Genomic DNA, 22,880 nt, shown 5'->3' on the forward strand with positions numbered 1-22,880 from the left:
GGAACGTCGCTGGCCAGTTGTGAAAGTCGAAATGTAGACGGGTTATAAAGCGGTGGTCTTCTCTGGTCGGTGTTCGAAAGAGGTTTCCTTGAGGTGGTCCAGTGCACAGTTCGGACGCAGTAACGGCTATACATCAAGTGTTGTGATTCTTCTGTGATATAAGCAAAACCTTATGGTTTTGTCCGTTTTCTTGACGAGCATAACAGCGAAGACCATCGCGAATAGATCCAAAACGATTTCCTGTGCTTGCAAATATTCTAAGCTCTACACCTGCCACTGCCATAGCTATTGGGTGGGGGTGTTAAATCCCCCCCCTCTCCCCGAGGTCTTTAACTGCGCATGTGTACATGTACATACACGCATACAAACGCACGCACGAACATACATAAAGTATAATTGACCGCCCCCACCCCCTCGAAAAAAAAAATCCTAGCTACCGCTGGCGGATCCAGGGAAGGGTGGTAGAGGTGACTGCCCCCTCCACCCCTCAAATCCTGTGTCGCCCCCCCCCCCTCTCTTCAGTGCCTGTCGTCCACCTCCTTTCTCAGGTTTCTTCGGCCACGGCCGGTCTGGAGGCCTCGGGTAACACTGCCCAAAAGGGGGAAGGAGACCTTTGTCCCCACCCTCTACCTCTATCCTCATCGCTGAGCCCTTTTCTGCTTTTCTAGGCACATTTCCAACGAAGGCTTCCTAGGCGCTGCCATAATCCCTTCTGGGCTGTTTTAAATATGCGTGACGCCCCAAAAATGCACTGCTGAGGCGGCGACGTCAGCCTTGGTACCCCCCCCCCCCCCTCTTAAGTAGGCACCTGCAGGTTCCGCCCCTGCTGGCAACGCCGCTGATACCTGCCGCTTTTGCCTCAATTTGATATTTATGATTGTACTATACGCCATAGTATCAAAATTTGTATAATAATAATAATAATAATAATAATAATAATAATAATAATGATAATAATAATAATGATAATAATAATAATAATAATAATAATAATAATAATAATAATAATAATGATGATGATGACAGCGACGATGGCAGCAGTGCCAAAGACAACAATAAATGCAGAACCTGAAAACGTTGTTACATCAACGAGCAGATAGCGGTAATAAGAGTTTGCAGACGAAAAAAAAAATTAAATCACCGTCAAACTTACCTGAACAGGCACTTCGGAAGCGGGGCAGCAGGAAGGGCTCGACCAGTGAAGAGAGGGATGCCCAGACCCCTTCCCGATTCGCCTTTTACATTTTTCTATGCTACCCTCTGCCGTTTTGGTGGAGTTTTGGTAGAGGCCGATACAACCAGTACTGCCGGAACAAGAGCCTCCGAGATGGTAAAGCTTTTCGCAACATTTCCGCTAGGGGAAGGGCGCATGCGCCGTGACACCATGAAAAAAAAAGGCTGGTTCTCCAACATACAGCACTGGCGGTAATATCCTTCCCGTAGGCGTGCGCACGAGGGGAGCACGGGGGGTGGCCTCCCCTCGCGCCTCCTAATCATCTAAGGGGGGCGCCAAATCTGCCCTCTCTTTACTCAGTCGGACCGGTCCCGTCGTTGCTATGCCCATGCAGGTTTTCGACGATAAAGGCAGCCCAACCACTGATTTTGCATTCCAGGAGCTCTTTACTTCCTATTTTTACCCCCGGAAAGCCAGGAACCAAAGGCAGGAACTTGTGGGAAGCACCTCATCACTTTAGTTTTAATTTTGCATCCATTGCGAAGCTCTTTTTTTCGAATGTGATCGACCAACTGGGGAGGGGGGGCTGCGGTGACACCCCCACATACACACACACCTAATGGGGAATTATGCGCATGCCTATGATCCTTCAACATACCCCCTTGAGTTGTCCTGTATACTAATTTTGACCCCCGACACACGCACTTGAAAAACACTTCCGAAGCATCGAAGTGTGCATCGGCAGCCATAGTGCACGTGTTCGTCTCTTCCGCTACAGCCACGGTGACGTAACTGGGTCAGCTGCGAGTTCATCGCACCGTAAAACCCTTAGTGCTAAGCCCTGTACTCCGATACTCTCGCACAAGCACGCCGGCGACCAACCGAAGCGATCTCGGTGAAGAGAGCGGGCCACGAGCCGTAATGCCCGCCGCTCACAAAAAAAGGAAAGCAGAAAAGCTCCGCTGCAGCCCAGATACACCGTGGCTAGACGCGATAAGTAAGACAAAATGCAGGAGCCACCGGTGCCGGCGGTATCGTGTCATTCACTAGCGCGTACAGGCCTCGAAGCGAAGGAAAGCGTTCCTCTTGGGTGTTGCTTCAGATTATTAGGCGTCGGCCGAAATGGAAGCGGCCGGGATTGGCATCAATCTTTCCGACTGCAATGTTCCCGTGCTCTAATGTTGGAAGGCACAAGTAGATTTCAACGCGTAATATGGCTACGTAGGTTTTTCAGCTTCTGTGCTGTTTTCGCGATAAAAGCTACCGAGTCTCGCGATAGTTAGGGAACTTCGTGGTGGAATGAAAATCGCCATCCGAAATCTCTCCAAGGGTGTAACACGTGACGTGCATTTGCCCGACATTAAAGAACTAATATTGTGTTCCAAACATAATTAAATTACGTTCGAAACGCTCCACGGCGTCGAACACCGCTGCCGCCGAGTATGCGGATTGGCCTTTGCAACTCCGGCCTCCACCTTTGGGGAAGCGATGTTTCTGTGAATTTAACCAAATATAGGTACAGTACTCACTGATTGAAACACGGCATCAAAATTTTCACTATTACGACTGGCATGCGTAATTGCTCGAGATCACCGCGTCATGTTGCCACGAAACTGGCCGCAATAAATAAGGTCGACCCTGATGTAAATGTTCGAGTCGAAATAATGCCGATACGACACGAACTGAAGGCAGTGGAAACAAAGGTAAGTGCATTACTTTGCCCTAAATTGTCGCATTTCAATCCGTGAGGACGTACTACGTACACAGCTGAGACGGCTGTGAACGCATCAAAAGCATTGTCATTCATGTGACGACAGTTGAACGAATCCAAGGCTCATCGTCATAACTGTGGCCAACACTTAAACACAATTGCAACATCGAACTATCCAAGGAATTCGATGCGACGAAGGCGACGAGTCTGGCCTGTATCGTCGGCTGACTATTTATACTGCGCCAGCTGTGCCCTCATGGCGAACCTCCCACAGTACCCTGTATCCACAGCAACGATGGAAAATAAAGAGAGCCGAGTCATAGCGGAGCAATAGGGGAGGCGGCGAAAGCGGTGGAAGAAAAAAAAAAGATGGTTGATCCCTCCGTGATTGCAATCGGTATAACACGAAAGTGAAACGTGTCGTCACAGAAGTAGTTGATTGCTTTAGTGCATTGATATAGCAGAGCTTGTATAATGTCTATTGTTGTTTGGCAGATGTTGCACCGCCTGATGTGGACGCACTCGCGTTGACGCCTAATGGCAGATCTCCGTATCGACGACTGACGCGCATGATCGTGATTTAATCCTTGTGGTAGCTGAAGTTCTTAACATATACGTGGATACCGCGTAAATATGCGCAAATATGACATCAACAAGCACATAATAAATATACTCGGTATGCCCTACCGGTCCCTCCAGACTGGTTAACCTCCCTGCCTTTCCTTTCTCTCCTGTTCCTTCCTTCCCTCCTCCTTCGAAGCGTCGTGAAACGCGGAGAGAAACGCTACGCGCGTTGTCTTCCCTCTAGCCTGGCAGTTAATTCTCACAGGGCGAGCGGGGAACGCGGTGCGACAGCCAGGCGAGCGTCGGAGAGCTATTTTTCGATATGGATGGACGCCATGAGCGAGGCTTGAGCTGAAGCCACCACCTCGCGGTTTGTTAAACGAAATTACACTTATATTGGAAACGCGCCGAATGGGACGGTCGCAGTTACGGCACGTTTTTTGTTTTCTTTTTCGAGCCTGGTGGCACACATGTCACCACCCCGTTATAAAGGGGACGCTCATAGCATCCATCCATCCATCCATGCAAGAGCACTGTGAGAGAAAAGTGTGAAAGATAAAAGGCGCGTGCATGTAGCCTCCGTTATGTGTTTGGCGGTAGCTAAGTGGGCTAAACGCCCGCCAGCCATCGTCGCGGACCGAGAGGTCATAGGTTCGACTCCTGTCAACGAAACTTTTTCTTATAGTTTTTTTATTTGCCATTCGATGGCGTTCATTTGGCTGACGTATTTCCGTGAAGGAAATGCGTCATGAAAATCTTGGTGGACCCCGGCATAAAACACTTTAGTGTTAAAAGAGTTTTGTGGGTCGCTTCCGAATTACGCGCATAACCTTGCAAACGCAGATGTTGCGTCCTACCGGCGCCCATTGACCTTGCGGCGGCCTTGCGTGTGGTGGGTTGTGTAGGCATGAATGAGTTGTGCGTTGAAATGTGGGTCGTTTGTGAAATACGCATACAGCCTTGTAAACACGTATGTGTATACAAACACGTGCGCGGCTTTGTGGCGTACTTGCTACCACTGACATTGCGTTATTTATGAACGGCATGCTGTGGGCTGTGCAGCGTTGAATGCTGTGTTGAAATGTGGGTCGTTTGTGAAATACGCGTATTACTTCTAAAAAAAGACAGGGCGTGTAAACACGGACGCAAGAAAGAAGTTATAAGGACACCACAAACGCCGACTGAATAGAAGCGCAACGGAGGGAAAGAAAGCAGGCATGAAAACTCATCTGCGCATGCCCATGCAATAGGCGAACCTATCAATCCGGCACACGTGGGGGTCTATGCGAAAGATAACTGTCAAGGCATTCGATTTCATCTTTATGCAAGTTAATCGACGGTTGGCTCACGCATGCGCCACCACTATTCTCAATATGCCATGCCTCAATCATCAGGCGCGTTTCTTCATTCCTATGCCGATACAAAACTGCGCATTCATCGAATTTTGGCGTGCACTTACACTCTCGACAATGTAAAGATAGATTAGAAGGTGAGCCTCGGGTTAGTGATCCTTTATGTTCCAATAATCTCTGGTTAATGCAGCGGCCCGCCTGTCCTACGGCCGCAGCTGAAAGGGACCTTATACACCACACTTGTACGGCAATCAGTGAATTTGTTGGTGTGTTTTACGAAACAAATATCGGTCCGCTTTTTGTCTTTTACTGGCTCATTCTTCCTCTGCACAGCGGCACATATCTTACCTAGCTTATTGGCAGCCGTGAAAACAACATTAACGCCTTATCTACTCCTACTTTCTTTATCCTGTGAGATACGCAATGAATGTACGGTATACCTACGACACGTTTCTTCCTATCGCTTTCTGCAACCATGCTCGGACTTAACATAATGGACTTCTTTAAACGTTCAGCGACAGTGACCCCTGCATCATGAGGGTAACCTACATCTAAAAGACGCGTAAGCTGTGCGTTAAAACTATCACTCATTTTGTGCTCACACGACTTGGTGAGGGCAGACTTGAGGCAAGACATGGCGATGCCGTTTTTTACAACCTTCGAGTGCTTCGACGAAAAATTTAGCAGCGGTTTCGAAGATCTAGGAGCATACTGCCAGCACACGTGGTTCTTCTGAAATATTCTGAAACGTTTATGGTGTCCTGACGTCTTTCTTGTGTCCGTGTTTGCACGCCTTGTCGTTTTTCAGAATGAATGCTTACCAACTAGCTCAGCTCTCTGTTATTCTAAACGCGTATTGTCTAGCTTGCACACATGTATGTGTATACAAAATTTTGCGCGGCCTTGCGGCGCCCTTGCTTCCATTGACTCTGCGGCGGCCTTGCGTTATTCACGAATCAGATAGCCACGCCATCAAAAGCCCTTTTTCACAGTACCCTCGTGCATAGAGCGAAAATGCCCTCGATCCCTCCACTGTACGGCGTCCCTCATAATGAAATCGTGGTTTTGGGACGTAATTCCCCAACAATTATTATTATATATTCGACTCTTGCGCAAAGTATTATACTCTTAGGAAAACAGTCGCCCATGTTACTAGCTGCCAACTACTAAATGCTTCTCATATGTTGCAAACGTGTTAATAATCTCTCTCTCTCTCTCTCTCTCTCTATATATATATATATATATATATATATATATATTAACGTACCTTATTTATCGTTATAAAATAATGTGAGCTTGTGTCAGGCTCTAAGGGACACATTTAAGATGCTTTAGTTTGAAAACATTTCCATAAAAAAAAAAAGAAATATACGGACTGCACGAACTCATGGGTTCATTTTAAGGTGAAGGTAAATGATTGCATACTACGCAGCAGTACATACGGGAGAGAGCGAAATGTCACACAAGGCAACGAGCAGGCGTCATATCTTCATACAGATATAGGTAGTTAGATACACATATCATCTACAATGGGCGTATCTATACTACGCGACCTATCTTTAGGTCCCTCAAACAGGCCGGGTATTCAACAGAACTTGTGCAAAAATTTAAACTTGCGTAAATACCACGTGGCTGTACAGAACCAAGGCACTGTTGTGTGCCTTCGCTTTAGGCAAGTCAGACATTTTTTTTTGTATTTCGCCTAATTACATACCTGGTCATTATTAATAATTGACTTCTCAAATATGATAATTAGGGCAGTAGTTTCAAATAAGAAATCGTATTCTATCCTTAAAAAAAAAGAGAACGCCTTATCCAGCTTTATGTTGCTCGCTGCGTGCTGAACAAACGTTTTTACCAAGCCCTAAAGGAAGCCTGCAATACATGGAAAACGCGCCAGCGCCACAAGTGGCGTTTTCTCTTGAAGACCATGTTCCTGCACTAAGTTTCATACATCGGGTGGAACGCTGTGGAATCTATGCAAGAAGTTCGGCCGGCAAAATGTACAAGTCCGCGCGTCTCGTAAGCGTTGTCTCTGCGATTGGCTCCGGCTGCGCTCTACCTGAACTATAGTCGCGGAGGCTGCAATACAAGAGAAAAAAAAGGAAAGAGAAAAAGAAACGCTAAACGATCCAGAACAACGTACTGACAACCGTATAAACGACGGGGTTTGTTTATTTCTAAGGCAGTAAGCAACTTCATTTACTACTCAGTCTAAAAATGAAAAAAAAAAAACCCAAAACAAACCAAATCACATAATCCCATTACGTATGTACTGCAAGAAGTTTCGTAAGCAGCTACGAGACTTCTCGCCCAGCGAGAAGTCTCGCCTACGCTGGGCTGTGAAGTCTCGCGAGACTTCACAGCCCAGCGCAAGCTGGCTGGGCTGTGCCGCAGGGTTAACAGTGATGGAGCTAAGAAACAGGCATGCACTAAGAAACCCGCTACGCGCTATGTTGAATGTGTTTCAGCTATTGTGTATAAGATACCATTCACTTGTGGACGCTGTTACATCGGCCAAGCAGGCCGATGCATAAATGATCGGCTGAGGGAGCACGCTTACTCTCTGAAAGGCTCTGTCCCCAGCCACCTGGCTGACCACTGTAAAAATTGTGGTTGTCCGCCGCTTCTTGATAAGTGTGTGGTCATGGGGCGCTATGACAAGCAGCGCGAACGCGAGATTAGCGAAGCCTTTCAAATTGAACAGCACGATGTTTCTTGTGTTAGCGTACCCTCAATTTCGCTTCATGGCTGTGAAATTAGATATCTGGGGTCCACTGATTTGACAGGTTCTTGATAATGTTTGCCGTTTGGCCTTTATCACATGTATGTGCACTTTGGCTTAGGTTTCGTGTTTCCGCGCAGATACATGTGTCCTATATATTGCACTTGTTTTTGCAATAAACATTGGTTGTTAGTTCAGCGCCGTGTATGTGTCCTCTTCTCGTCCCGTGTTTAGCGCTGTTTTTATTCTTCGTTTATCCCCCGAGAATTTGTCCCCGTGTGAATACCGCTTTAAAGAACCCCAGGTGGTCGAAATTTCCGGAGCCCTCCACTACGGCATCTCATAATCATATCTTGGTTTTGGGACATTAAACCCCAACAATTATTATTATCGATTTTTTGGTAACGGACAAGATGACGATTTTTTGCTCACAACCAAGGACGACGACACCGGAATTTCTGCGCAACGAGCTCTTTAACGCTATCGCGTTAAAACGCAAAAAACGAAACCTTTTGCTCCTGCGCGTGATTCAGCGCGGTTTCCTTCCACCTTTTTATATTGCCAGCTGCAACGGCGTCAGAAATGCACAGATAATGCCTGTCAGCGCGGTCATTTATCACGAGCGGCCAGTGGTTACCGAGGCCTGCATGCACGATGAATAATCGTGATTTCATCTTGAAAGTTTTGAGAGCTGCTTCCCGTATAACGCTGGAAGGTGTACGGCTGCGTTGCGATGCATCGCTTGGATCATTAAACAGACCGCTCTATTGAACCGCATTTTCGAAACGTGCTGCTCGGACACCCATGGCCATTTCCGTTCGAGTTTGCTTATGGATCCGCTGGTTGCTACAATGAACGGTTCGCCACAGCGGGTCTCCCGTTTGTGTGAGTTTTGAAAGTATTTTATCTGTTATAAACACGGTGCCTCAGTTTCGGTGAGAGCACATTATTTTGGTCTGTTGTCGGCATTCTAAATACGTACCCAACCGAAATTACTCTCTTTTTTTAACACCTTCCTCTCTTTCTTAAGCGTGAGGACCTCCGAGTTTCACGGGCACGTACCCCTGTGTGCTGTTTGAACAACAATTATATCCACTTGTGCGCTTGTAGACGCAGGACCTGCAACGCCGCTTTCGAAGGCGAGGCGACTGAATGCTGTGAGGAGACGTTGCGCATTAGTTCGAATTTTCAATTATTTCCGCGTCGTGCATCGTATACATATAGTACGTACAATGTGATGAGGTCAGGATCGTCATCGCGCGAAGCGTATCAAAACGCAGATGACTTTTTTTGTCCTTTAACGAAAAAGCGCTGGTGCCTACGCGCAATAAAATTCGTCAGTGCGCTATCACCTTTAGTTTTTTTTTTTTGCATTTTTACTGTAAGGAAATGGAACGGTATCTCAATAATAATTTTTGGGATTTAACGTCCCAAAACCACCATATGATTATGAGGGACGCCGTAGTGGAGTGCTCCGGAAATATCGTCCACCTGGGGTTCTTTAACGTGCGCCTAAATCTAAGTACAGGGGCCTCAAGCACTTTCACCTCCATCGTAAATGCGGCCGCCGCGGCCGGGATTCGATCCCGCGACTTTTGGGTCAGCAGTCGAGCGCTATAATCACTAGACCACCGTGGCGGGTCAATGGAACGGTGTCTTATTTTGCGAAGAACTGAAGTGATGTGGTGTACTGGGCGAGCTGGTATAAGCTCATAATAAACGTAGCGCGAAGAAAACTGGACAGAGGGGGACAAAGGGAAGAAAACAAAGGACAGGGCCCGTCCTGTGATCATTCCCTGTGTCCAGTTTTCTTTGCACTACGTCTTATTATTTTACGACGGTCTGTTTTGAAACTCAAGGTAGGCTAACCCGTGTAGCAATAACGAAAGAAAAGAACGCAATCACGAAATAACAGGCGCTGCACACACACACGGACACATGTCACAACGCACACAATCGTCCTTCACAGTCGCCATCCACTGGAAGTGCGTGTGGTCCAGCCCCTGAGATCATACGCTCTTCTAAAAAAGTCAGCGAAAACTTTTAGTTGCTCATCTGACGAGCCTTTACTAGCTTTTAACTATCTATTCACTTGCAAGTGGACTCGTTCGAGTGCATTGAAGCTATATGTCAGTATAAGATTACTACGTCGTCTTGACCGTTCTATATCATGCCTTGTTGTGGCGATATTATCGAAAAAAAGACATAACATATTGCTTGTTTCAGTATGGTCACTTATTTAGTCTGTCGCCATAATCATATAGCCATGATTATAACCATATAGTCAACATAGTCATGTTGTAGGCTATTAAATATAGGTTTATAATTTTAATTACTAATCCTAATACATGCGTGTTCACCGGTACCAGTTGTGCTCCCTTACAATAAGGTACGGCTATAAATGCTCTCGGAGTCGCTCATGAAGTACTTGTCGCGTAACAACCTTGTTGTTAAGTATCAGTGCTTTTCTCATTCATAACTCTATGTGCATAATTACACTGAGCTGTGTCGTAATGTTGTTGCTGGTGGATATGTCTATTGTGTGCAATGGGGGATTGAATGGGGCAACATAAAAGCGTTAGTAATGGCTATTACCATTTCGTAAGCCCCATTAGTAACATTCATTACATATTTTTTAGGTTTTAAAGCCAAACTATCATTACTACCTGTGCTTTACTACATAGGCATAAAAGCAATGTTATGACAGATAGTTGCTACCATAAAGTTAGTAATTGCAACTACCTTGTTAAAGTATTCTAGACCCGCTGCGGTGGTCTAGTGGTTATGGTGCTTGACTGCTGACCCGAAGGCCACAGGTTCGAATCCCGGCCGCGGTGGCCACATTTCGATGGAGGCGAACTGCTAGAGGCCTGTGTTCTTGGATTTACGTGCAGAACCCCAGGCGGTTGAAATTTCCGGAGCCCTCCACTACGGCGTCCCCCATAATCACATCGTTGTTTCGGGACGTTAAACCCCAACAATTATTATTATGTTTCATTTAATACCCGACCGCGGAAAATGCATAGTCTTGTGATCAAGGCGTGTTGAAAGAAACACAGCGGTGCAAGTCCAACTAATACGTAGTCCATGAGATTAAGTCTACTAAAATATGTTTTTGGCAGACTTGTGGGAACGACGAAACAATGTCAGCAATAGCAATATTTCTTTTTTCCCACGTGAAGTCGCTCAATATATGCTGAAATTTTGCAGGCTTCTATTAATCCAGGGCCTGTTCACGTTCGGAAATTACGCGTGTATAATCGCGTATCGCCGGCGGAGACATTTTTTTAGATGCATACAGTATTTCTTTGATCAAACTGCGTGGCAGGAGGGGACACTAACAAAGAAGTGAGGGAGACAAGGGCAGCGCAGTTTGATAAAAGATGCACCCTTTCGAGTATTTATTTAACATCTCTGCCATTTGAACCGACTGACCATCAGGGCATCTAACTCCTACATGACCAGATCAATGACGTCACAAACACGCGTAGTGACGTCAACATAGCGCATAACTACATCGCATAAGCATGGTGGTTGCGAGCGCTAGATGTGAACTCTGAGTTATAAAACTCAATCCCGATGCCCTTATCCACTATGCCACAGGCGCGTGGCTTATCAGGCGGAGTACAACGTCTATGAGAATGTACCGCGTGCAAGCTAGCGCGTTCAGACACTGGGCGCATTTTTCACAACGCTGATGGTATCATGAGGAATTTCGTGCATGCACGCCAGCTCGTTTTAACAACTAAAGCGGAGTGTTATCGAGTCGTCGTTCAATCGAATGTGGATACAGATAAATACTTTACAAAGCCCTTCATCAACGATAACGCTATACGCACTGGCTGTGGCAAGCATCGACAAATGGTTCTTGGTGTAATTTTAAATGCGAAGCATTTCTTAGCGAACTTCTGCGACTTTGAGCGTATCTATCTATCTATCTATCTATCTATCTATCTATCTATCTATCTATCTATCTATCTATCTATCTATCTATCTATCTATCTATCTATCTATCTATCTATCTATCTATCTATCTATCTATCTATCTATCTATCTATCTATCTATCTATCTATCTATCTATCTATCTGTCTGTCTGTCTGTCTGTCTGTCTGTCTGTCTGTCTGTCTGTCTGTCTGTCTGTCTGTCTGTCTGTCTGTCTGTCTGTCTGTCTGTCTATCTATCTATCTATCTATCTATCTATCTATCTATCTATCTATCTATCTATCTATCTATCTATCTATCTATCTATCTATCTATCTATCTATCTATCTATCTATCTATCTAGCCGCCTACGACTTTGTGCTCTCCTGGCCGTTTCGTTAATCGGATGTATACCAAAATTGGTGTGTCATAACATGACCTTATTACGAACATAAATGACTGATCATATCATGAAAATCATGACACACATGTCATGAGCAGCATGATTTACATTTCACGGCCTTTGGGCTCCCTGGCCGTTTCGTTAATCGGATGTATACCAAAATTGGTGTGTCATAACATGGCCTTATTACGAACATAAATGACAGGTCATATAATGAAAATCATGACACGCATGTCATGAACAGCATAATTTACATTCCACGGCCTTTGGGCTCTTGCGGCCTTTCCGTTAATTTCATATATACCAAAATTGGTACGACGTGACAAGAGTTCATGACGAACATAATGACAGGTCCTAACATGCAAATCATGACGCGCATGTCATGTGCAGCATGATTTACATGACATGGTCTCGGGGCGTTCGCGGCCGTTTAAATGAAGGGATACATACGAAAACTGGTATGGGCGAGACATTTCTGTATGACGAACATAACTGACACGTGGTAACATGAATGATATGCATGTCATGTATGACATGATTTACATGCCACGCTCATGGCGCACTCGCGGCCGTTTAGCCAGATTAATATACACCAAAATTGGTATTGTGCGACGTGACTGTATGAAGAACATGAATAACAGGTGGTAGCATGAAAACCATGACATCCATGACATGTATGTCATGATTTACATGCCACGCTCATGGTGCATTCGCGTCTGTTTCGCTTGCATGATATACACCAAAATTGGTATTGCGCGACACGACTGTGTGGCGAACGTAAGTGAGACGTGGTAACATGAAAATCATGCCATGCAAGTCATGTACGACTTGATTTACATGCCACGCTCATGATGCGCTAGCGGCCGTTTCAGTAGATTGATATACACCAAAATTGGTACTGCGCGACGTGAATGTATGAAGAACATGAATAACAGTTGGTAAGATGAAAACCATGACATGCATGCCATGTATGTCATGATTTAATTGACACGCTCATGATGCATTCGCGGCCGTTTCGCTGGCTTGATAACACCAAAATTGGCATTGCGCGACGCGACTGTATGACGAACGCAAATGAAAGGTGGTAACATGAAAATCATGACATGCATGAAATGTACGACATGGTTTACATGCCACGCTCATGGCGCACTCGTGGCCGTTTCGCTCGATTGATATGCACCAAAATTGGTATTGCGCGATGTGTCTGTATGAAGAACATGAATAACAGCTGGTAACATGAAAACGATGACATGCATGCCATGTATGTCATGCCTTATATGCCACGCTCATGGCGCACTCGCGGCCGTTTCGCTAGATTGATATACACCAAAATTGGTATTGTGCGACGTGACTGTATGAAGAACATGAATAACAGGTGGTAGCATGAAAACCATGACATCCATGACATGTATGTCATGATTTACATGCCACGCTCATGGTGCATTCGCGTCTGTTTCGCTTGCATGATATACACCAAAATTGGTATTGCGCGACACGACTGTGTGACGAACATAAGTGAGACGTGGTAACATGAAAATCATGACATGCAAGTCATGTACGACCTGATTTACATGCCACGCTCGTGATGCGCTAGCGGTCGTTTCAGTAGATTGATATACACCAAAATTGGTATTGCGCGACGTGAATGTATGAACAACATGAATAACAGTTGGTAAGATGAAAACCATGACATGCATGTCATGTATGTCATGATTTAATTGCCACGCTCATGATGCATTCGCGGCCGTTTCGCTGGCTTGATACACAGCAAAATTTGCATTGCGCGACGCGACTGTATGACGAACGTAAATGAAAGGTGGTAACATGAAAATCATGACATGCATGAAATGTACGACATGGTTTACATCCCACGCTCATGGCGCACTCATGGCCGTTTCGCTCGATTGATATGCACCAAAATTGGTATTGTGCGATGTGTCTGTATGAAGAACATGAATAACAGGTGGTAACATGAAAACCATGACATGCATGCCATGTATGTCATGCCTTACATGCCACGCTCATGGTGCATTCGCGGCCGTTTCGATAGCTTGATATACACCAGAACTGGTATTGCGCGATGTAACTGTATGATGAACATTAGTGACAGGTGGTAACATGAAAAACCATAATATGCATGTCATGTATGGCATGATTTACATGCTCAACTCATGGTGCACTCGCGGCCATTTCGCTCCTTTGATATACACCAAAATTGGTATTGCGCGATGTGACTGTATGACGAACATAAATGAGAGGTCTTAACATGCGAATCATATTACGCATGTCATGTACGGCATGATTTACATGCCACTGCCATGGTGCGCTTCCGGCCGTTTTGTTAACGTGATATATACCAAAATTGGTATGGCATGACACGAGTGCGTGATGAACATAAACGACAGGTGATGCATTTATATACCAGAATATGCGTTTCATTGGCAGGGTGTACACTAGATAGTGCATGCATGCGTGCATGGCAAACATGCGATATATGGTGAACTAGATGCCATGGCATGAATGATTTCATTTGGCTCAAAGACAAAAAAGGCGATGTATGCAGCTCTTTGCCCGCTGCTTCGCATTACATCGATTCCCACAGTGCGTGGGATCTGCCGAATTTTTTTTCTTTCCTTATTTAATATGAACGGGCGCAGCGTGTTTCTGTACCATAAGTAGCGCAGCCACGAAACTGCCAGTCGTAGTCACATGCGGGAGAGTCACGTGACCCGAACAGAACCATCACTTGTGACGACATACAACCTCCGAAATTTCAATGAAAGAGAAAGCTTCTGTCTGAGCAAGCTTTGCTACTGCGCTTTTCAGGGTTCGGAAAGCGCGCAAAGGCAAATACGTTTGGTGGGGAAGACTTATAGTTCTACAAGAGTTCTACAAGACTTATAGCACGAGGCGCCATGAGCCGCCTGTTATAATGAGACTGATGCGCGATGCTTCTGGCTAAACATGCGAACAACGACGCGTTATCACATTCCATAACGTACGCTGCTCTTTCAGGTGTTTGTAACGTGCCTTGTGAGAGTAAATGCAGGCACGGCTATAGTGCCACGTGAGGACATGACGTGCTTCGTCATAATTACAGCGCGAAATATAACGACTACGTTGTTTTGTTTCTCAATTGCGCTTTATCACTGGTAGTGCAGACATAGCTTCTAACGAATACACTTAGGTAACGAGCGCTAATGATAACGAGAAAGCGCCGGGCATCCTTCTAGGCGGGTGCATTCTCTCTGCTTACAGTTGTACTGTTTGCAAGAAATCCACCGCTTGCTATACGGGCATGCCCTGATTGAGACGATTGTTAGCGATGGCCGGCGCCGGTAATTGTACTGTACACTCCGAGTCTAGACATCGCGTCTTCTAGCGAATCCCCAAAGCCACCGTTGTCGCTGTTTTCTGTATTTCCTCTCGGCAAGAAGCCAGATTTATTGAGGAAGCGCTAATTGCGTTCCTCCGAGTCAGTGGATGCTTACGAAAAGGATTACCAGGGAGCCCCATTAGGAGCGATGTTCGTCGGCAAAGTCTCTCTTGCTGCCTAAGCAGTCCCACCTGGGTTACTATCTATATATAGTCTCGGTCTGCAGCTGAAGGCGGTAGTTAAACCCTGCAGTTTCTCGAGTGTGATTTCCGCACGCTTGAATAGGCTCGCCACGGCATGTTCGTGCACAATCAGTAATTGTAGGATGAGGAAATAAAAGCACACGAAGTCTCCCGCCATATGTATAACGTTGTAAAGCGTGAAGAAGGAGCCCACGCTTGGTCAGAACAGTCGTTTGTGACGACGCGCGTATTTCAACGGAGATGTCCGTATGTCGTGACACACTCCTTCGAAGTTGTGCCATGTAGTGTATACATCTCGAGACAAACGCAATCAATCAATCAATCAATCAATCAATCAATCAATCAATCAATCAATCAATCAATCAATCAATCAATCAATCAATCAATCAATCAATCAATCAATCAATCATAGATCATGTATGTAAGAAGGTGGAATCCCTGAAAAATGAATAAACCAAAGTTGTAAGAAAGGGAAAATAGACAACCACCTGATTGTAGCACGAAGCCACAAGGAAATCCATACGGATTTCCATACTGAAATCCATACGGAAATCCGTATGGATTTCCTTGTGGCTTCGTGTTACAAACAGGTGGTTGTTTATTTTCCTTTTCTTAACCCTTCCGCCACCTTGCGGGATTCCGCAGAACTGCCCTGCAAACCGAAGTTATGTGCGCATCTCTCGTGAGCATAAATTTTCGTATCATGTTAAAAAAAGATGCGCGCAGAACATATTTAGCAACGGTGACCATATTAATGAAGCTGCGGAATGAAAACATGAACGTATTGATTTCTTATGTGTAACACGCCGTTGTGCAGAAGAGGTATAAAAGCGTTGTATGGTGTTCAAGCCCGAATTTCTTGGAGTGAAGTATTCATTCAGAGATTAAACATATGAGCACAAAACAGATCTGCTGCTTTCCAAGTGCGTTGCAGGAACACTGAACCTTGCTAATGCACTGGTTATACGTTGCCACATGATACGCGTATATTCCCTAAATGCCGAACGCATTGTCGAAGGCGGATTTCACTCACGGGAAGCTCATTTACAGGGTACATTAGGCCGTATATACATAGAGCCATTACTTTACCAGTGTGTGGGGTCATTGACCTGCAGGCATTGTGCTATAGAGCCATTAGTGGTCCAAACAATCTGTGCGCCGTTAGGTAGTGCTGTTCGACGAGAAAACGTGTCGGCGTGGCAGTCGAAGCTATCCCTCTGTGCTCGCAGAATTTCAGAGTAGAATTACGTAAGGCACAACCCCTGGCCGACCGGAATCAGTTGGCGGTTGATAAGATATTGCGCTAAGCTGGAGGACGCGGGTTTGATTCCCGACTACGGCGGCCGTGGCGGTGAAGTGGGCAATCGTCCGTTTGTTTGTTCATGTGCAGGAATGTGTGCCACATAAATTGGGCAAACCCCACTACTCAACACTGGTCCACTAAAAACAAAGAAAGGAATGCACGGGCGGCAAACACCAATTAACATCTTGCACGAAACGCCAAGCGTATGCAACAAGCCAGACAAGACGACTCTCTACCTGACAAAGTAAAATTCTAATACAAAATTCAGTTGCTATTATAGCACCGTCAAACCGAGCGAAAAATTGGGAAATATACACCGCTGGCTTTTTGTTTTAATTCTCTTCTTCCTCACGGCAGCCCGTTCACACGACAGTCAGTCATCGCGGCATTCATCGCACGAGCAAGCAGCCTATAACGTGCGCACATTCTGAGGGGCGCTTAGGGCGGTTGACGCATCGACGCCAGCGCTCGCCTATTCGGCTTTTGGACGACGATCGTCGAAGGATCGTCGCAAAATTGCGCCCCACACGGCATCCCCGTCATTCTAAATTTTCTGCCGCAGGGCTGAACGTCCTTGAGGCGAAGATAAGGCGAAGCCTCGGCAGCGAACCGGTACAAGCACCATCGCCATGGGTACCGCAGTGAGACCAGGCTCAGTCTACTACTTGGATCCAGCACAAGTCAAAATGCAAGAGGCTGTCGGTGGCATAAAGTGCGTGCCCGTCGAGGGCTACTCCGGGCGTTCGAGGAAGTCGGTGTACCGAATGGCTCCTTCGTCACTGCAGCCCGGTCGCGTCCTGCAACCCGTGTCCGGGATGACCTTCCCCGGTGGCCTGCAGTGCGACAGTTGCCTGCCGCAACGCCGCCTGCAGCAGGCCTCCTCAGAAGACGCCAGGTACGGCACAGTGGTAGGCGCAAACGAGCCGCAGATCTTGCGTCTCGTGCCCCAGGGTAAAAACGTGTATCTCGAAGAAGTGAAGCCTTCGTCGCAGCTGCGACGCTCGAAATCGGCTCGCCAGAAGGTGCCCAACGTGGTGGAAGTTGTGGAGGACCGAGACTGGTACGACAAGGCCGTGGCGTTCGAAACCAGCGAATCCGAGGCGCCGCTCGAGCCTGATACTTGCCCTGAATGCCTGGAGGAACTGATGCGTCGAAGACGTGCGCCGTACCGGGAGCCGGCCTACGTGAAGTCGGTCCACGTACCGGACGCCGGTCCACGTGAATCGCCGGTCTACGTGAAAAAGGTACCCACCTCTAAACGACTGTGTTCGCGACGGTCGTCCTCGCCGCAGCGGACGTTGTCTCGTGGCCCATCACCGTCACCTCGCTGTCCCACGTGCACGGCGTGCAAATCATGCGGCACGGTGCAGAGCGATTCGAAACCTGTCACAACCAGATCTCGGTCAAGAAAGTGGTACGAGTAACAGCGAACTGCATTTGACGTCTGCAAGATAAACAAGTGGTCAACACTTTGGGACAGCTAGTTAAGTTAGGTCGATGTCCGTTGCCTCGCAGCTAGCAAATTAAGGAAAAAAAAACACATACGCTGTTAAGTGCGCAGCAAATTGTGAGCGAACGGGTCTGCTGGAAAATATAATTTTTGTCGGTGCATGCACAATTGTTCCGTGTTCTTTAATCGAACTTGTTCTTGCTTTCCCGCGAAGTTTGATTGCCTCACACGATATATCCACAGGATATGCTAGTGAACAGGCTATTTAAGAACGCTACTCGAAGCGTGTCTTGGCAACGTGCCGCGTAACAGGCAATGTTCGAGTGTCATGTGTACGCACAGTTTCCTTTAACTGCATCCTGTCCCGTTTGCCCCTCAGTTCGGGTCATAACTGTGGCGTTATAGCTTTTTTTAGAGTGTCGTATAGCTCTTGTGTCCTTGTCGAACCGCCACATTTAAGGGGTGTGCTGTCAGCCAGTCATAGCGTGACAGTGTCAAGTTAGGCGTATCAGCTGACCGCACTTTGCAGGCGTTGTTTTCTTCTCCGCTGTAGTATAGACTCTCAGGTGACTGACGAGATGAAGATTTATTTATTTACTTATTTATTTTATATTATCCCCATAGTTCGCACATTACAGATGAGAAGGGCACATACAGAATAAAATAAAAAATCAACACTTGATATATACTAACACGGCAGGAGTGTACCCATAGCAACTACCGCTGTGAAAAATTACGAATACTGGGCTAACCACCATCACGACACTAAGAGATAAGAGCAAACCGTAAAGCAAATCGTACACACCTGTTTAGTAACCGGTCAATATAAACAGGACCGGGGGTTTTAACAAAAGATAAACAAAACTAATAAATATAAGAACGTTTCGGAGTGCAAGCTTTCTTAGGCACTCTAGCAGTCGTGTTGTTTTTTGCATAAGGAATGTAGAAAGGACAAAAAAAGAAAACAAAACCGGTGACGTCAGTCCTTTGTTTGATTTGTTGTGCTTCACGTTCGCGACAGGAAACAGCTATGTAGACAAGACAAAGGGTAAAGAAATACGTCGACGCCAACTGCGACAGGGTCGAGGGCGCTGTATTCAAGTAGGTTTGATTCAGGATGGGCATGCATTGGCACTTGGGTGCACTAGTGCGGGCGCCTATTTCTCACAAAAACGCGTGCACCAAGCAGAAAGAAATTCTATTCAGTTGGAAAATTGGTTTCCTTTACAGGAAGCATTCAACTTCTCTTGAGATCGGGCAGAGCAAGCGAATATCGATTCCAGAGAAGCGCGAACCTTCCGGCTATATACTAGCGGAGGGGTTAACAATACGAGGTGGACTCCTTCGGGGAGTACATATGATCGTATTTCGGTGCTATAGAAACCAGGAAATTGCTTAGCTCTCGGGCACTATTTTTTTCTCCCACGCTGACATGTAATTTTCGATGTCATTTATTAGTGTAGTACTATACCTGTCACAGCATGCCGGTTTTTTCATATATATCGGCCGCGCGGCTTTGCAAAATGAATTCTCGCAGAAGTTTGGTGCATATCAATGAATAGAGCAGTCGTACCGGGCTTGCTCTATGTAGCGAAATCCTCAGAATGAGAATAAATTTGTCTTCTCAGTTCGTGAAAGGCCTCTGGCAACCCAGATCTCAGCGGAGCCAATGAGACCAAGTGTGCGATCATACGAATGCCTTCCTGTTTTCTAACGACTGTGTTATAACGACCATGTGGAAAGATTGTCGATCAACGCGCTCTTTGATCAGTGTACTTGTATGAGTATTGCTGAAGGCTTCAGTAATTGTAATGCGGGTTGTGCTTGAACAATAGAATGGGCCCGACTGAGAAATTCAGCTCCGACTGCTTTCAGGGTTGCCAGGTCGAAAAGACAAAAAGGAGCCCGACAATCGGGAAAAACTAGCCAAAAATGTAGGCAACATGAGCCAAGGGCAGTAAAAATATCCAAAAGTAGCCACGCTTGTTGAGAACAGGGACGTTTTTATTCAAATGACTAAGTGCAAGAGCCTTTTGGTGAAAATGTAAATCAGTAAAGCATAAAAATTTTAAAATTAGAATCAGCATAGATTGTTGACTTTAGCAATCACTTCGTGCACGATGACTATGTTTCTTTCACTAGTGCAAAAATCTCTTCACGCGGCTTTCGTGTCTTAGAAAAAAAAAATCGCCAGGCCTGCGCGGAACACGCAGCACAGTCACAGCGAAAGCTGGAACAGCGGCCTTTCTAGAGCCCGTTGTCGACTCTCTTGGGGCAACTAGTACAAGTACTCAGGTGAGGTACCCACTACGCCATAAATCATCGTAACTTTCATGAAGTAGCGAAGCACGCACTATGCCATTATTCGTCATTCTGTGGAGAAGCGTGGTACCCGCTTCACATCTGTAAGGCATTACGTGCACTTTGTTTGTTATGTGGCTGACGACGATGAAGAATTATGGCTGAGCCTTTTGTAATGGGTTGGAAGCAATCAACGACCCGGTCACTCGTTGCGCTACACATCTACCGCTAATAATTTTTAAATTGTCATAATGACATAATCATTTTGGTCATTTGGGAGGTTATGCAGCACGGTCTAATCTAAAACTGAAATTCATTAAAAAATAACCCTTCATTCTAATTGACACTGTAACGTATATTAGCACTTAAAAATTTCAGACTATATGATCCGCCCGACTCTTGGCCCTGAGTGGGTATAGGTGCCAATCATCCCAGGAACATCATCATCATCATTAGTTTGCATTGTGTGACGCCTGGTTGTTATTTTACTCTTCTACGACGCTATATCACATATGTTAACGCGATTGCTTGCCCGACAAGACACCTGTATGGGGCATTTTTGCGAGAACGGTTTCGAGCACAGGCGTGGCCCTGTGGTAGAATACGCGACTGCCATGCAGGGGGCCCGGCTTCAAAACCAATCGTTCCTAGAAATTTTTTCTACAGTTTTTCCTATTTCGTGCGAGAGCGAGTACGGGCAGCGGCGGCGGCAGCGGACAACTACGGCGCCAAAATAAGCTTTTGTTGTGATCTCATAACAGCTTTCGCTGTAATATATATGAGGGCCCCAAACACCATCACTGTCACCAGAGCCGTGGCCGAGGGCCTTGCATACTCTCGAGAGTGCATGTCGAAATTTGTGGAATTGCAGAAAACGCAGGAGTTTGTACCTGAGTGGTTATCTAGGGGGGAACCCTTGACAGTGGTCAAGGAATTTTAAAATTGATGTCGGTCCAGTAGGACGGACACATAGTGGTTAAGGCCCGAACACACGTACGCGTTGCAGCGCGTCAACGCGTGACTTTATGACGCGGCGCCGCGAGCTCTCCCTATGGGGAGAGAGGGCGCGCGGCTACGCGAAGCTGCGCGCCCTCCCTCTCCATAGGGAGAGGGCGCGACACCGCGTCAAAAAGTCACGCGTTGACCCGCTGCAACGCGTACGTGTGTTCGGGCCTTTACGGACACCGGCGGCGGCGGCGGTGGACAATTACCCCACTGCCGTTGTGATGTGATAACAACTTTCGCTGTAAAAAAAAAGACTAAAAGTAAGAGCCTTGTGGCGACAATAAAAATGAGTACGGCATGAGTGAGCTAAAAATCACAACTGCCGAGGTTGAAGCATAAATTGTTGTTACTTTCGCAATCATTTCTTCTGTGATGACGAAGTCTGAGCAGTTAATATTCCCGAGTCGTAGTCCATACCTAAGGTGACACAAGCAGTTCGTCGGATACTCGATTTCTACGTCTATAAGTGCAGAGCGCCATGGATGCGGAGCACCGTTTCGGTTGTTCTGTTCACCCCGAATTACGCTTTAAAGTCGCGTTCAGCAATAGGTGGGCTGCGAAATGAGGCGCCATGCAATAGCTTTCCCCGAGTTCCAGCCACGTATAAAAAAGCCGGTTCTTTTGTGTAATGCAAGTGCGAAATTCCATTTGTGTAGCTGCAAACACGCTTTGGCTGCCATGTCTTGGCACCGCATACTCGAACTCAGCGGCTGCAACGTCACCATGAACTGACAACTTGGTTCAAATCGAGGGAACAAGAAAGTAGCCAAAAAGTAGCCAAGACTTTTTTTCTGCCGCCACCGGCCTAAAAAAGTAGCCGAGATGGTGCAAAGTAGCTAAACCTGGCAACCCTGACTGCTTTCCATTTCACTTTTGAATAATGAATGACCGAATGAATTTATATCTTCTCTTTACATATCCTTAAAATGAAAAGAAGTCAAGCGAAAGGCCGTTTGGCCGCACGAAGGCTCCGTTCTTCCCCTCCTTCCCGTATTTCTTCTTTTCCACAAATTTTGGCCAAGTACTGTTCATCAAGAGGACAGCGTCGGCATAACGGTAATCAGGGGCCCCGTATCGCGCAGGTCAATGGAAGCAATTATGAGAATCATATGCTCTAAGACTTGTGTGCATTTTGAGTGAAATAACTATTCCGCATTGCGATGCCGAGCAGGCCACGGGGCTTCAGGGGAAACCTTTAATCTAGGAGGGCTAAGAGCAAAGATATTACGAAACTAACTATTGAAGAAAGAAACAGCTAGTCGAATTGACGTACTTATGCGGTCCTAGACAAAACCAAGCAGTCGTCTTCGACTGTAACTGTCACTTAGTTTAGATCGCACGCTAAACTGCTTCTCCATAAATCACGTCGCGAAGAAACAGAAATAGTATTT

At 46.2% G+C, this 22,880-nt stretch overlaps 1 protein-coding gene across 1 annotated transcript; it reads left to right on the top strand.

Moving 5' to 3' along the window:
* The first annotated feature begins 8,187 nt into the window (after positions 1-8,187).
* LOC119393266 (uncharacterized) lies at positions 8,188-18,734 on the top strand. The gene is made up of 2 exons (XM_037660198.2): positions 8,188-8,411; positions 17,296-18,734. Exon 2 carries the CDS (start codon positions 17,363-17,365, stop codon positions 18,155-18,157), a length of 795 nt encoding a protein of 264 aa, XP_037516126.1. The 5' UTR covers positions 8,188-8,411; positions 17,296-17,362; the 3' UTR covers positions 18,158-18,734.
* The last annotated feature ends 4,146 nt before the right edge of the window (positions 18,735-22,880 follow it).

Source organism: Rhipicephalus sanguineus, chromosome 5 (assembly GCF_013339695.2).
Source record: "Rhipicephalus sanguineus isolate Rsan-2018 chromosome 5, BIME_Rsan_1.4, whole genome shotgun sequence".
Classification (NCBI taxonomy): domain Eukaryota; kingdom Metazoa; phylum Arthropoda; class Arachnida; order Ixodida; family Ixodidae; genus Rhipicephalus; species Rhipicephalus sanguineus.

What these genes read in the sequence shown, in the direction of transcription:
- LOC119393266 (XM_037660198.2), top strand. Translation starts at nt 17,363, where the DNA reads ATGGGTACCGCAGTGAGACCAGGCTCAGTCTACTACTTGGATCCAGCA.